Genomic DNA, 16,406 nt, shown 5'->3' with positions numbered 1-16,406 from the left:
AAAGAGACTTCATGGCAGGTTGACCTCAGCTTTCTCAGGGAAGGATGGCAGAGGATTCTCCCGGCCACACTTGTCAGGTGGGTTTGGAACTAGATATGGCCTAGAAATTATCCTGTGGGGGGACCTTGGCACGTACTGCCAACCTGGGCATTTGCCTGCTGTTTCAAGCAGTACTTTGCCTGTTCCCACAAGAGGTCTAATTAGCAAGGAGACATTGGGCACAGACCCAGCTCTGCAGCCCAGCACCACCCCAGGCCCCGAGGAGCATGCGCAAGGCCAGGCTAGAGGTCAGCTGACAAATGATGCTTTCTTCCCCGAGTATCTGGTGGCCAGCAAATGGCAAGGGTGACAGCTGTAGAGATCTAACCTTCCCTTTCTTGGGCTTGCTAACCTTTGCACCACAGTCAGCCTCAGCCATGGAGAAACTTCACTCAGGAAACTGACAGGCTCAGCCTCTCCCTGTGCATACACACTTGTGCACGCATGTGTTCCTGTCACCCCAAAGCCATCACCTGGAAATCACAATCAGAGATAGGATGGTATGGGCGAAAGCACAGCCACTATCTATGTGTTAGAAGAAAAATAGAAACCCAAACTATGAATTTCATAGTCAAGGTCAGTCTCTACTCCTGCCCCAGAAGTTCAGTCTTTTTAGCCAAGCCGTACATTTCACTGATAGGCAGGAAGAGGGATCTGGTCAGGTCTGCTACATGCCCTGTCCTTAGCTAACCCTGACAGTGCATTTGTCTGCAGGTCTCTGAGTTACACTGACCGCCACGGGTGGTGAATGACAGGGCTCTAGAAGAGTGGGACTCTGTGACAGCCATAGCTGCACTGGTGTTGGCCGTAGCATGACTCTGACTTCCTCTTAATACTAAGTAGCTTCACAATACTTCCAAATTCATTCCTGGAAGCAAGTACCACTTTGATTCCCAAACCAGCGAAAGATCCAACTAAGAAAAAGAGAACTACAGCCCAAGCTCCTTAATGAATATAATTGCAAAAATCCTTAATAAGATACTAGCAAACAGAATACAGAGGATCATCAAGAAGATCATATATTCTGACCAAGTCGGATTTATTCCAGGGATGCAAGGATGGTTCAACATACGTAAGTCAATAAATGTAATACACTATATTAACAGAGTCAAGGACAAAAAAGCATATGATCCTCTCAATAGATGTAGAAAAACCATTTGACAAAAGTCAACACCCATTCATGATAAAAACCCTGAAAAAATTGGAATAGATGGTCTACATCTCAACTTAATAAAGGCTATCTATGAAAAACCAACAGCTAACATCATATTAAATGGCCAAAAACTGAAAACCTTAATGTTAAAATCAGGAACAAGACAAGGATGCCCACTATCACCACTCCTCTTCGATATAGTTCTGGAAACATTAGCCACAGCAATTAGACAAGAGAAAGAAATGAAAGCAATAAAGATAGGAGAGGAAGAAGTTAAACTGTCATTATTTGCTGATGTTATGGTACTCTACATTGAAGACCCAAAAAACTCCAGCAAAAGACTTCTAGACTTAACTGACACTTTTAGTAGGGTAGCTGGATACAAGGTCGACACTCAAAAATCAATAGCCTTCTTGTACACAAATGACAGATTCACTGAGAGAGAAATCAGGGAAACAATTCATTTCACAATAGCATTCAAAAAAATGAAGTATCTATGAATCAATCTAACGAAAGAAGCAAAAGACCTCTACACTGAAAACTACAGCACTCTGAAAAAAGAGATTGAAGAGGATATAAGAAAATGGAAAGATATCCTCTGCTCCTGGGTAAGAAGCTGAGCTAAATCCCCGGCCCTTAAGAAGAATCAGTATAGTGAAAATGGCCATACTACCAAAACTGCTATACAGATTCAATGCAATGCCGATTGAAATTCCAACACTATATTTCACAGAACTAGAAAAAATAATCCAAAAATTCATTTGGAACCAGAAGAGACCTAAAAGAGCAAAAGCCATTCTAGGCAACAGACACATGGCAGCGGGTATAACAATCCCCAACTTGAAACTATACTATGAAGCCACTGTGATAAAAACAGCATGGTACTGGCAAAGAAATGGACCTGAGGATCAGTGGAATAGATTGGAAGATACAGAAACAACTCCAGATGTACTCAGCTACCTCATCTTTGACAAAGGAGCCAACCATCCTCAGTGGAGGAAAGACAGTCTCTTCAATAAATGGTGTTGGAAAACTGGATTTCCACCCGCCAAAGATTAAAACTTCTCTTATTTTTCACCAGGCACTAAACTAAAATCCAAGTGGTTTAAAGATCCAAATATTTTTTAAAAAGAGTCATTAAATTTGCTGGAAGGTAAGTTAGGCAGAACTCTTGAAGACATTGGCATAGGAAAAGACTTTATGAACAAATCCTCAGTAGCATGGGAACTAGCAGAAAGAATCAACAACTGGTATCTCATCCTATTTAAAAGCTTCTGCACTGCAAAAGAAACCATCAACACAACTAAAAGACAACTTACAATGTGGGAAAATTTTTACCAGCTGCCCCTCAGACAAAGGACTATTATCTAGAATATATAAAGAATGCAAAAAAAATCAGCCCCCCCAAATATAAAGACCTGATTCAAAAATGGGCATCTGAAATGAACGGACATCTCTCAAACAAAGAAGTAAAAGCAGCAAGTAAATATATGAAAAAATGTTCCACATCACTGGTTATTTGAGAGATGCAGATGAAAACAACACTGAGATTGCACCTCACCCCACAAAGAATGGCTGCTGTCAAGAAATCAACCAATAACAAATGTTAGCGGGTTGTGGGGAGAAAGGAACCTTTCTCCATTGTTGGTGGGAGTGCAGACTGGAGCATCCACTGTGGAAATCAATATGCAGATACCTCAAAGAACTGGAATTAGAGGTTCCATTTGATCTAGCCATCCATCTGCTGCGTATCTTTCCAAAAGAATTAAAAGAATCATATCACAGTGATACATGCACACCTATGTTTATAGTGGCACAGTTTGTAATAGCAAAAAGTTGGGAACAGCCCATTTGCCCATCAGTTGGAGACTGGATAGAGAAGATGTGGTTTTTCTATAAAATGGAGTACTACTCATCCATAAAGAATGAGAAATTAGAGTCATTCATATAGGAAAATGGATACATATTGAGGATATACTCCTAAGTCAAATATATAAGTCACACATGTATAAATACCGAATAATTTGTCTGGTGTGAAAAACTATAATGGTACATAAAATCCTACTGGTATAATTAACAACGTGAAATAGGAAGAAAAAGGCTAAACATGTAGGGAAAGTGGGAAGGGTAGGGGAAAGGTAATAAGGGAAAAGAAAAAAATATGAGAAAATGAAAAAATGGAAATAAAGTGTTTGTAAATGGGGAAGAGAGGAAGGAGTGAAGGGAGGGCAGGGGTAAGGGGAAAAAATGAGAACCAAGACCTGTCATGTAAAGGTACAGGATCCCAATGGTGAATGTAACTGTACTGTATACCTAAAATGTACCCGTAAACTCAATGAGAAAAAGAAAAATACTAAGTACCTTCAGATGCAGTGAGGTCCAGACACACACAGCGAATTATCCAGGGACACAAGACAGTCGAGCTTCACTACCGCAACCTTAGGTTTCTGTTTCTATTCAGTGTTACAGTGAACCCTTGATTTATGAACTCAGTTTTCTCTCAAGGGCTGGTGGCAACTCAAGTTGCTCAACTGAAGGCTCAGGCTCCTCTACACAGCCTTCAAAGTCTCTCTCTCCTGTACACCAGCAGATCTCAGTGTCCTTAGAGAGACACTGACCCAGGATTTCTCAATCAATCCCACACAAGAAAGGATGTTGTAGTGTTCCTTCCAGAATGCTTTAAGGTTTAAATCTGTATCTGAGCCAGCATTCAGGTTGTGACTCAAGACTTTGGTCATAAGTTAAAACAAATTCCAGTCATAACCCAAGTTGTTCGTATGTCAGGCTGGTCATAACTCCAGAGTCCAATGTACTTCTGATATCTCATAGTCAAGGAGACTGAGCCAGCAACTCCAACCATGTGCCCAAGGGTCTGGCTGCAAGAAGAGTGAAATACTGGAACAACTGGAATGGTATACAGGTGAAAGAGATGAAAAATGTAGATATCTGTGGAGGAGAGGCAGCAGGGAGGATCGTGTGGAAAGTTTGTCAAGCTACATCAAGAAAATATATGGATTAGAAAATAAAATATACACAAGCATACCCATAGATTACAGTATTGGAAATTGGACTAAGACGCAACTAGGGTATCTCTGGGAGGTAGAGTGACAGGTGATTTCTACTTTTTTTTTCTTGTTTCCCTATATATACCAGTGTAAACACAGATTTTAAAGAAAACACCGCAGCTGGGTGTGGTGGCGCACGCCTATAATCCCAGCATGCAGGAGGCTGAGGCAGGAGAATCGCTGTGAGTTCGAGACCAGCCTGGGCTACATAGTGAGTGCCAGGTCAGTCTCAACTACATAGTGAGACCGTCTCAAAAAAAAAGAAAAGAAAAGAAAAGAAAGAAAGAAAATGCAGCAAAATCTCATGTCACTTGGCATGATATATCACAAGCTAAATTGAAAATTTCTCATCAAAAAATCTATCCCATTTCACTCAGACACCTTCGTCCAGGCTTAGCACATGTTTCTCAATCCAAGTGTACCAAATCACTACGCTCCTCAGCCCTGGGGAAAGCCCACATCCCGGGGCCCCTGCTCCTCAGGCAGCTCTCCCCTCCCTGGTGGCCCATTTCTGACCCAAGGCCCCTACCTCCTTGTGCTACCTGCTTCCGCCACCCGCCAAGACCAGGATGTGTTATAAGAGGACAAACAGTAAAGAACCGAACACCCTCATCTGTGCCAACACACATCCTTAAGTGCTATGAACATCTCTTGCAGAAAACTGGTTTTGCCTTAGAAAATTGGAGAAGGTTTTTCAAAGTGAGAGGTGCTCTGCATTGGACTGCTGCAGCCCGCCACAGTCATGTGTGCTGTACAGCTCATGGGACCTTTCTAACGACAGTTTAGTGACACACGTGAGGCATCTCCAGGCATTCATTTCTTTAGGAAATGCTGTACACTTAAGAATGTGTAAAAAGCCGGGAATGTGTAGCTCAGCCATGTGGTGCCTGCCTGGAAAACACAAGGCCCTGAGCTCCATTCCCAGGACACAAAAAACAAACAAAAAAACATGTAAAAGATTCAGCTTCCAAAAAAACTTTAATGATCAGACGAGAAAACTATTAAACAAATCATGGTTTGTCTTTACGATGGAATATTATGCAATCATTGAAATATATATTGCAGAAGGCTAATAGCCTGATAAAGATTGCAATAAGCTTAAAAACATATTCTATGTTTGCTTTAAAATATATATTTATATATACTGCATAAATAACTAACTTCTTTAGCAATTTGTTTCTTTATGAGGGCTTCTCTGTCATGTAAAACTTTCATTAAACTTGTGTACTTTGCCCTTGTTTAGATATATATATACGTATATATATATAGATATATAGTCATAGATGTGCATAAATTAATATAAATATAATAGTATCTCTAGATGAAGGATTGCAAAGTGATTTTTTAAAAAAATTTTTGGTGTGTTTTTTGTTTTTTGAGACAGGATCTCATTACATAGCTCAGACTGGCCTTGAACTCCCTATGTAGCTCAAGCTGGCAACTTGCAGCAATCCTCCTGCCTCAGCCTCCCAAGTGCTAGAATTACAAGCATGTACCACCGTACTTGGCTTAAAATTTTACACTTTTTTCAGTTTTTCTACAAAGAGTATACATTATTTCTGCAATGAATTTGTTAGTTTTATTTAGTCTGTGTTTTGGTAAGAAATATACTACTTTTAGTCCTCCTCAGAGTTGCAGTTCTGTTTATCCTTGCTCAGCTGTGACTCCCCTTCCCATCCCCTTCCCCTGTCCCCTCTCCCACTCCTGGTCAAGGGATCAAACCTAGAGCCTCACATGAACTAGGCAAGGGCTGAACTCTACCCAGCCCCTTGCTCAGAACTGATCCTCAACACTTTGGTTTAAGTGGACCCGGCTGCTTAGAGCAGATGGGAAACATTGCTCAGTTTGAGGTCGTCTTCCTGGCCCTCTCCTCTCCGCATCCCCATCACCTTCTATTTCCCAGCTTGTCCTTTTAGAGCCCTACTGGCAACATGTTGGCTCCATCCCCATGACCCTTTGCAAGGGCTATCACATGGCAAGAGAGCCACTGCCTCAGCGCCACCATCGCCGTGAGAGTGGTCCAGCCAGGCTCCCACCTTTCCTGTCTAGCCACTGACCCAGGTGGACAACACTGGAGCCAGGGATTTGGGACTTGGCTCAGCATCCAAGGGTGCCATTCAGCAGACGACAGTGCCATTCTCCAGAGACCACAGCAGGGGAGCCAGGAGGAGGGAATGAAGTGAAGGAAAGCCCAGGAAAGAGTAACAGAAGATCAAGCTAAACTTCCACCGAGGAAACCCCTAGGCTGCCAAGATTGTGAGAGGAGCTGATCTCACAGCCACCACCAGTCCTGTGGGAGTTCCCTCGGCCCCATCTATGGTGCCACATCCTCAAACAAGCCCAGGACCCAGAAGCTGTTCCCACCCAGCTCCCGCATACTCACAGTCTCAGGAGTTTCTTTGTTTGCCTTTTGCCTCCGGAGATCTGCCTTAATGAAAGCTGAAATTGAAAAAGAAGAGTGACAGTCATCAAGTAGATCCAATGGTCAAGTTCACTCCTGAGGGGGGAGCCCTTGTTTTCCTAAAGCTCCTAGACATCCCAAACCTACTTCAGACATTCAAAAGCAAGTTGGCATCATCAGCCAACTCGGCAAAGCCCAGGACTCACTGCTGTTGCTACAATCAGAATCCAATGATGATACTTCAGGGTCACTCACATTTGCTAGGGACTTTATTTACATTGCTCTAAACATCACAAACAATTCTCATTGTACAGGTTAGGAAACTAAGGCCCCCAAAGTAAAAAACCAGGGAAGTCAGCCGGGCATGGTGGCACTCGCCTGTAATCCCAGCACTCGGGAGGCTGAGGCAGGAGGATCACTATGAGTTTGAGACCAGCCCTGGCTACACAGTGAGTTCCAGGTCAGTCTCAACTATATAGTGAGACCCTGTCTCAAAAAACCAAAACCAAACCAAAACAAAACAAAAACCAGGGAAGTCAGTGTCAGAATGGATTCAAAAGTGGGTCTTCTGACTCCAAAGCCCAACTTCATTCAACTAAAACATATTACTGCCCCCCCAACAGATTTCCTAACAAAAACTTCCTTGCACGTGTGCTCCCCAACTGCACGACCAAGACACAGGGTCCCACATCACCAACAGCCTTACCCATGAGCAGCATGAGCCTCATCTGGCCCTCAAGCCCCAACTCACCCGTGAGGGCCGACCCAAGGGTGAGGAACACACACAAGAAGATGTTCCCCGGCCTGGTTCCATAGTTGTCAATAATCTGGCCCTGAGAGATGGTGAAGATGATTCCAAATACCTGAAAAAATATAAGGAAAATTGCAAAGAAGGGTCCAGCCAAATGATCCCTAGACAGAACCCAGCTGCCCCAATGCAATGCCAGCGCAGCTAGGCAGGGAACGAGGAGAAAACAGAAGCTCTACCTGTGCAGACACGTTGAGGAGGCCAGACGACATGCCCTCTGATTCTGGGTATGTGAGCTCCACCGCAAACTCGAACCCCAGCGGGAGATAGCCAGTCATAAAGAAGCTGAAGTCCAGAAGAGAGCAACAAGGTGACGGAGAACTTCCAGGGCAAGCGTGGGGAGCCCACCTGCCCTAAGACGCCCTCCCCCGTTTTCCTTTCCCATCAAGACATGCCGGGTCCTGGACAATCTGCCCCCCGCCTAGGCGGCCATTCCAAAGGAGGGCCATCCCTGCGAACGGGAAGAAACTCATGTGCAGGCCTTGTGCACAGTGCGTGCCCAGTGCTTCTCTATCCTGTGTCAATGGCAGAGCAGCACTTAGGGAGGGGCGGGGAAGCCTGGCGTGTTCCACCTTCAGCTGAGGGACCGTGTCCTGAGAACACAGCCCCATGCTGGGAGTGAGACGTCCCCAGATCTGGAGACGAGTTCGGTGTTGTATCCTGGGATACTGGCAGTTCTAGAAGACATGGGTGGTGTTTTCTGAGGCAGACACCTCTGCCCAATATTAGCAGGCTACAGTGGCACCAGCTTCTTGTCCCTCCCTAATTCTGCTGTGTTACATTGGACATAGCAGAGCTTGGCTGAGTTCACTCCCAGTCAAGATCAACTGACTCCAACTAGATTCTTCTCCTCTGAAAAAACTATTTGTTCTCTTCAGCAAAGATATGCTTGTGCCCTCATTCTCCAGTCCTGCCTGCTTGCTACTTGTTATCAGCAGGTGTCCGAGGCCTGCCCAGCTCCCCACTTCCCACCCTTATAAAGAATAAATGCTGGATGTTCTGGGAGTCCTTTGTCTTTGTTGCCCAGAGCGGTTTAGATGAGCCCAAGACTCCGTTTCTCTCTCAAGTCTCTGTCTCTGTGTTTCTTTTAATTTCCACTTTTCTCTCTCTCGGACATTGGCTTGCAGGAGGCCAGGACCATGGCAGGGGTCTCATAACATCTCCTTTCCTTTCCCCGTAGTTTTCCAATTTAACAGGTCGGAGGTGACACTCACCCCAATGTGCCAGCAGTGACGAACACTACCCACAGGTATCCCAGGTTCAAAGTCAACGTGTAGACCACCATGCCCACCAGAGTCATGATATACACCACCAAGGTCGTCTCCCTGTGAGCAGAGGCACAGAAGTTGAGTCATATCCTTCTGACTTTAACACAATTAATCATCTATTCACTCCACAAGTATTTACTGAGTACCTGCTGGCTCTCAAGCTCCCTGCGATTGTCTGTCTATGAGGGTGACGAACACTGAACCAATGACCACCCAAATGATGACTTCCTTTTCATCATGATCAGTACTCCAGAGGGCAAGACAGGCAAGTATGAGCCAGCCGGCTGTCGCAAGCTCTCTTCCTCCAGAACCCTCTCCATGAGCTGCCCCTTAACTTGGAAGGTCCTATCCGTGGGGACCATGCACACAACCCCTTTTCTTCCCCTAACTTTCACCAGGGAAAAAAACAAGATGACCCTGGCCACAGTGAGGCAACGGTAATGCCCAGGACCACCCGAAAGCCATCGACTGCTGCTTGTCAGCTTTGCCCCAGGACCTCATGTCGGGCAATGCCGGGCAGTGATCTGACCGCCAGATGCTCTCTGTCCATCAGTTGCTCTTCCTATCTCCCTTGCATACCCAGTGCAGCTTTTCCCGCTGAACTGGAACTACTCCGCTCCAGACGGTAGAACTAAGAGAGGAGCTGGGGCACCAGTGAGCCCAGGACAGTGTGTCAGACCAATGTTTACACGTATGGGGTGGCAGATTCTATTAGAGCCTTTACACGAATTTCTGATTTCAACTCAACCCTACCAAAGATCCTGCAAGAAATATGTGACAAATAATAAATAAATAAATACGTGACCATTCCTAAGTTTCCCAATGAGAAAACGAAGGCCAAATGGAGTTACTTTTTCCAAAGTCACTAGCTTCATAAATGCACGTGTGGGATTTGAACCCAGAACCGGGCTTGAACCGTCAGTGCTTTCTACTGCTAGGCGTGAGAATAACACTAGTATGCAGTTGCATCTTTGGAAAAGATCAAGGCAGAAGTCTCCAGAGGATGCCACTTCCCCCTGGTGCTTCAGAGCAGGTGCTGAGGCTACAGGAGGCTCCTCCTTCCCTTGTCCTGCTCCTCACCTCTATTCCCTGAAGGAAGGAACTTCACGGACAGCAGCTTTCTTCAGTGATTCCACAAGCTCACCAGATACTAACTTCTTCTAGCCACGTTTGTTTAATCACAGTTTCATTCCTTTGTTGCTATGGTTTGTTTTTTTGAAGACAGGGTCTCACTATGTAGTGTGCCTTGAGTGTGTACCTTGAGCTCATTATATAGCCCAAGCTGGCCTTGAATTCATGAGTATCCCCCTGCCTCAGCCTCCTGAGTGCTGGGATGACAGGTGTGTGTCACCACACCTGGCCCAGAAAGACTATTTCTAATTCTAGCCTGAGTTAAATGGACCTCAACAACCAATTTTCAGCCTTCACACCAAATTTGGAAGCCCTCAGGAGAAGGGATCGGCATGGAGATAGATGACAAGGTTGCAAAACTGTCACAGCCCACTGAGAACTGTCCTTTCTGCCTGGGTAGTTAAGAGGGAGAAGGTCTCGTGAGACTGCTGGATTTAGACATCAAATGACACTAGGAGCCAGAGATGTCTGGTTCTGAAAGGGGCTGAGGAAGTGTCCCCCCATCCTTTCCTCGTGTTTTCTAATTTGACTGATTCATCTGGCTGCCCATGCCCCAGCCCAGTGACATTCCAGTCCCTCCCTTCTCCTGCTGCAGAGCAAGCCCAGGAAGAAGGACACTGCTGTTCCGTGCTTTGGGGGTGGCCAGTCCTCTCTGCTCTTGGTCTGGCTGGAGCAAGCAACTAACAATTGGCAGAGACTCGATGGCGGCCAAGCTCCACCAGCAGTAATTAAGAGCCCACAGCAAACCAGGCAGCCGCGTCTCCTGGGGTGGCCTCAAGTGGCCTCTGCCTATGGCAGCAGAATGAGACCTGGTCCAACCAAAGCCTCATAGAAGTGCGTCTGTGTGGCAGAAAACAGGTCCGCAACTGTCTCCTCCAGACACTGCAGAGGCCTTAACAAAGCAGCAAGGAATGCTGACCCACCCCAAAGCGGGACAACTGGGGCAGCTGCTCTACCAGGCAGCACTAACCCAGCGCCCAATGCATGGAGAGCACTGGAAAGTCAGGGCAAGAAGGGCAGGATGGGCTGGGGTGAGTTCAGTGGTAGATTATTGCCTAGCATGTGTGAGGCTCTAGGTTAAACCCGGAATCATAAAAAATCAAAAACAAGAAAGACAGCTCTGAGATCTTAACGAGTCAGGCATTTGTATCCAAGGTATGTAACAATACCTAACCCACAGGTCTAAAGAACTCCAGAGAGACATACACACATAAGCCCTGCAAACTTGGATAAGCACCGAGCACTGAGCACAGGGTCCAGAGAAGCCACAGGAGCAGGCTAGTGGAATCCTCTCCTCATCGCCGCTCTTCAGGGTTTCCACAAACTTTCCAACTGCTGAGGTTCTTTGCTTTTTTGTTGTTATTGTAGCTTGTTTGCTTTGTTTTTTTGAGACAAGTTCTCTTTATGGAGTTCAAGCTGGCCTTGAACTCACTATGCACCCCAGGATGGCTGCAAACTTTCAGTGATCCTCCTGCCTCAGCCTCCCAAGCGCTGGGATAACAGGTGTGTGCTGTCACACCTAGTCTGAGGATTTTGGCTTTTTTCTTTTTTTTTTTCCCCCAACAATTTCCATTTCTCCCTCACTGGCTCCTTCCACAAAGCTACTCGGTGGACAGGAATGGAGACAAGCACTGTGCTGACTTTTGCATCCCCGTCTCTAATTTTCTTAAAGTCCCCACAGGTTGGGTGTAGTCTCATTTTGTAATTGAGGAAACTGAGGTTTAGAGAAGATAAATTTGAACTACCTGTTTGGCCCCTCAGACCCCTTGCTGTCATACCCAAAGCTGAGCTGCGCTGAAATAAAATAAATGCATCATTTTCAAAAGATGGTTCCCCAATTCTGTCGGAGAAGAACCGTGACTTACTTGTAGGTTTTGGACTTATCCAGCCAAATGCCTGAGATCATAGCCCCAAACATTCCTGCAATGACGATGGTCAGGCCGATCCGTCCAGCATTCACTTCTTCCCCCTGGGGAAATCCGAAGAGCAGCCAGTGAGGCAACAAGGCACGTGGCAACACGAAGTAACCACGGGATGACAGAGCCAAGGCAGGCAACTCGGAACCCAGTTCAGAAAGGCGCCTGCAAGCAGACGGCCTGGAGGAAATCCCAGGACAGCTGTTCCTCCCTGGGGCGTGTGCGTGTGCATGTGTGTGTGCACGCGTGTGTGCACGCGACACTTGGCGCTGGCATGACACGATGAACCAAGTTCTGTCCTTAAAACCAATGTTAGGCAGATTTTCAAAAATTATTGAATCCTGGGCTGGGGGTGTAGCTCAGTGGCACAGCGCCTGCATGGCAAGCATGAGGCCCTGAGTTTAATTCCCAGTACCAAAAATAGAGAAATAAAAATAAAATAAAATAAATAATTAAATCCTTATAGCAATCCTTTGATCTTATTTACCATTATTCCCATTCACAGACGGGGGAATCAGAATCCAAACACTCCATTCTTAGATTTTTATTTTCCTTCAGTACTAGAGTTCAGTCTTTTTCTTTTCTCTCTCTCTCTCTTTCTTTTCTTTTTTGAGACGGTCTCACTAAGTTGCTAAGTTACTCAGGCAAAATTCAAACTTGTGATCTTCCTTCCTCAGTCACCAGAGTGCTAGGATTATAGGAATATGTCACCACACATAGTTCACCCAATATATATATATGGCTACCAAAGGAAGAAGGAAAATAAAGCCGCATATTTTTGAATGCTATCTATGAACTGAACACCTTCCATGAGATTTTTTGCATCATTTGATCAGCATAATTACCCACCAATCTAAGGTTCAGAGTCAGTGGGCCCCATTAACAGTGATACAATTGAGGCACGGTGAGATTTACCTCATAGTCCAAGGTCAGAAACAACACATTAAGCACAGAGCCAGTATGTGAACTCAGAACAACTCCAAAGCAGAGCCCTTAGCCACAGTGGTCTCCCCACACTGCAAGTGTGCGATTCCAGCTCTTTCAAAAGTAGACTCCAGGACACTCAGTATCCCTTTCCCAACATCCAGCCCTCACTGGTGACGCAAGCATTTTTAAAATGCTTGCAGTTGAGCCAGGCACAGTGATACACACCTGTAATCTCAGCACTTTAGGAGACTGAGGCAGGAGGATCACAGCAAGTTTGAGGCCAGCCTGGTCTATGCAGTGAGTTCAAGGCCAGCCTGAACTACAGAGTGAAATCCTGTCTCAAAAAAACAAACCAAAAATTGCTTTCAGTTGAACAAAAAAGAGCTCAAAATTAAACCTTGCTTATATTTTACAAATTAAATATTGTGTGTGTATTTTTACCAACTGTGTTGCCAGATACAACATATCATACATCATAAATAAGATATAAATATATATACATATCAACAAATGATATTATTTATTTTCTAACCCTAAGAGTAATATGAGAGGTAATCGTGCTTCTTCTACAGAAAAGAGAGAGCCCAGCTATGCTAAGTCGCTTGTCACACAGTCACATCTCTACCGCGTTTGGTGCCACTAAAACCAGGGTGAGAACCAGAGAACCCCTGTGGGAGAACCGAATCCCATCAGCCCACACCAGGGCACCACACGTGAGCACGGGCCCCCCTGGGCAGAGACAGACTTGGAAACCCTGTCTCCGGACCCGGCCTGCTTAGGGGACTCCCTTACCGGGTAATGCAAGATCACCATGCGATTCAGTAGAGTGGACAGGGCGTAGAAAGCTCCGGCATTCAGACCTGAATGAGGGAGGGAGAAACACAGCATTAGGGGCAGTCTTCTGGGGCCATCGCCACCTCCCCTCCGACCGTCATCCCCACTGCCCTCCGAGTGGTCTTCAGAGAAGGAAAACTCAGGGAGCTAAGAGGCCTTGCTGCAGTCCTTCTCAAAGGGATACAACCAAAGTGGCCACGGCACTTTTCCAGAGCCACATACCGTTGCCTCCGATCCCTGCCGCCCACCCTGGAGGCTCAGGCTCTGTGTGGTACAGCTCTGGAGTTGGAATCACCCACATCCTCTCTTAAGCTTGGGCCAGACCTGTGGAGTCAGTGGGACCGGGAGACACCTTCCACCTCCCACGACGATCCCGTTCCCTCTCTACACCGCTCCAGACCTGAGACCCCATCCACTCCTCCTGCAGGCCATTTCCTCCCTTTCTACACTCCTCCTCCAATTCCTTCTCTGATTCAGGATTTTCCAAGATCTGCCATGGGAAACTATAAGACCCCTTAGAGAGTGCTTAGTTGGTGTCCTACCTCACTGATTCATTCAACAAACAAATGGAGCACCGAGAACATACGGTAAGACCTGTACCCTTAGAGAACGAGGTCGTCTGTACAAAGCCGCACAGTGAGCTGGCCGCTGGGATGGGACTAGAACTAACCCAAAGGAGAGAGAGTCAGCCACTGTGGGAGCCTGGCTGAACCAGAGCGACTCCATCTTGACCAGCGAATGACCTAGAGACTGTCGCTCCCCCCATCCCTTATAGGATAACTAGTGATTAATTGTGAATTGTTAGGTGGCTGTTTTGAAGTAGCTAGGAAACTAGGTGGAAATTGTAGTGAACACAGAGACCCAACGCAGGTCACGCCACTGCTTGCATGCCTGTAGTCTGAATGTTCTGAACTTTATGATGATCTAGGTTGTAAATGGAACAATGGATAATCACTCTGCTGATCATTAGTACGTGACGACCACTAGCTCAGATCAACTGACTCTTTGCCTTTTGTCCTCTTCCTGTAAGTTTTAAGTATAAACCCCCTTCAGCCCAATATAAAATAGCCTCTGTTTCTGAGCTGGCCACCTCTCTGAGCTACTTGGCTTGGGGAGTGCCGTCTGGCCAGACTAATAAAGGTCTATTTGCCAACTTGCCTGGTGTGTTCCTTCCTGGGTGACTCTCGCTGTGTGACTAGCTCCTGGAGCCTCGCTGAGCTTCTGAGCCCAGCATCGTGGAAGCCTCTTGGCTGTTCACGCTCCAGGAGTAAAAGTGAGACTTAAGTCTTACACCACCTTCTTCTGGTAACGGTGATGGCAGGGACAAGGGTAGCAGCACATGCTTTTGTCTTTCGTAGCAGACACTGCACTAAGCACATGACATTCTTTATAATCACCCTGAAAATTTGGTAGTATTAGCATCTCTACTCTTTAGATGAGAAAAATGCACACAGAATTTAAAAAATAAACCCAGTCACTCCATAATGCCTGTCAAGGATCTTTTCAGCTTTTTTTTTTTTTTTTGAGACACGGTCTCACTGTGCAGTTCAAGCTGGCCTCGAACTCACAACTTCTTCTCAGCTTTAACTAAACATTGATGGTCACAGAATTACCATAGGAAGCTGACATTTACACTGGACATTTGATTGACATAGAAGGGAATAAAACAGGAACAGCTGCCGGCAGGGCAGCCCCACAAGGGCCTCTTGGGTAGAACCAGCCCGCAGAACCCCAGGCAATATGGGCACCCAGGAACTATTCTCTTGGGTCCCCAAGGTCTTGGCTGAGGTTTGAAGAAAAGTACCACTGCTGCTCACAACAATCTCACAGGCGTCGGCTCCCATTTCCCTGCAAGGGACGGGTAGTAAAGAGTCATTTTAAGCAGAGAAGCACAGAGAATGGTCTCCACCCCTTCTTATCATAAGAGGTTATTTTTATCACAAGCTATGTTGCCTAAATGTGGCTGACACATTCCCTACATTAGGGAAACACAGGCTGAGTTAAGTGAAGGTCAGATCCTCATGTAAATGTGATTTCATCCCTGAAATCACATAGATAGTTAAGTGGCGGAGCTGGATTTGAATCCAGAGCCTGAGGCTCCAGAATCCTTGATCTTACTCACTCTACATCCTCATAAAGCTGATTCTCTGAACAAAGACGCCAGGTCATGGAATAATTCCCTGCTTTCCAACCTCTCCCAGAGAACAGGCCGTGGATGCCACAAGGTTGGGATTGATGGGGCTTCCTGAATAGCACAGGGCCATAGTGGGCCACGAAACCCAGACATGTCACTCTGTCACCGCAACTGCCAGGCTGCGGCCATGGTAACTCAGAGGCTCCCAGCAACATCTTATTCACAAACAGACCCAACCAACCTTCATGCTACACACCCAGCCTCTTAGAATTCCAGTCCTGAGCCAAGAGGGCCATCAGGAGACTCACTCTGGAAAGGGTTGGGCAGGAATGCAGGGGAGAAGGAAGAATCCAACCTCCTGCCCTCTTCTTGCCCCTCCTGCCCCTTCCACAGCCTCTTGGCCTGGCCTGATCCTGCCAGAGATAGTGAGCCTCAGCCTCAGGGAGAGTTGGGCTCTCATCCCAGAGCCCCAGCAGGAATGAAGAAGGAGGGCATAGCCCACAGGAACAGTGGCAATGCCCAGAAGGACAGGAGCAAAAAATACACCAAGCTGGGCATGGTGGCACACACCTGTGATCCCGGCACCTGAGAGGCAGGAGGATTGCCATAAGTTTGAGGCCAGCCTGGGCTACATAGAGAGTTCAAGGCCAGCCTGAACTACATGGTGAGACCTTGTCTCAAGAAAAAGAGACATTTCTTCTTCTCTCTCTTTTTTTTTTTTTTTTTTCTG

The 16,406-nt window shown here is 46.2% G+C and overlaps 1 protein-coding gene across 1 annotated transcript in view; it reads right to left on the bottom strand.

Moving 5' to 3' along the window:
- The window catches only part of Flvcr2 (FLVCR heme transporter 2), a 55,309-nt gene that overhangs the window by 1,016 nt on the left and 37,887 nt on the right, over positions 1-16,406 (bottom strand). The window contains exons 4-9 of the mRNA XM_010645539.2: positions 13,501-13,568; positions 11,731-11,834; positions 8,681-8,791; positions 7,646-7,751; positions 7,410-7,521; positions 6,641-6,696 (exon numbers count right to left, since the gene is read on the bottom strand). Of these exons, the coding sequence (XP_010643841.1) occupies positions 6,641-6,696; positions 7,410-7,521; positions 7,646-7,751; positions 8,681-8,791; positions 11,731-11,834; positions 13,501-13,568 (557 nt within the window). The remainder of the gene's footprint in view (positions 1-6,640; positions 6,697-7,409; positions 7,522-7,645; positions 7,752-8,680; positions 8,792-11,730; positions 11,835-13,500; positions 13,569-16,406) is intronic.

The sequence above is a fragment of the Fukomys damarensis genome, unplaced genomic scaffold, assembly GCF_012274545.1.
Source record: "Fukomys damarensis isolate Sample0158 unplaced genomic scaffold, DMR_v1.0_HiC HiC_scaffold_21, whole genome shotgun sequence".
NCBI lineage: Eukaryota > Metazoa > Chordata > Mammalia > Rodentia > Bathyergidae > Fukomys > Fukomys damarensis.
This window is presented reverse-complemented; position numbering and strand designations above follow the sequence as displayed.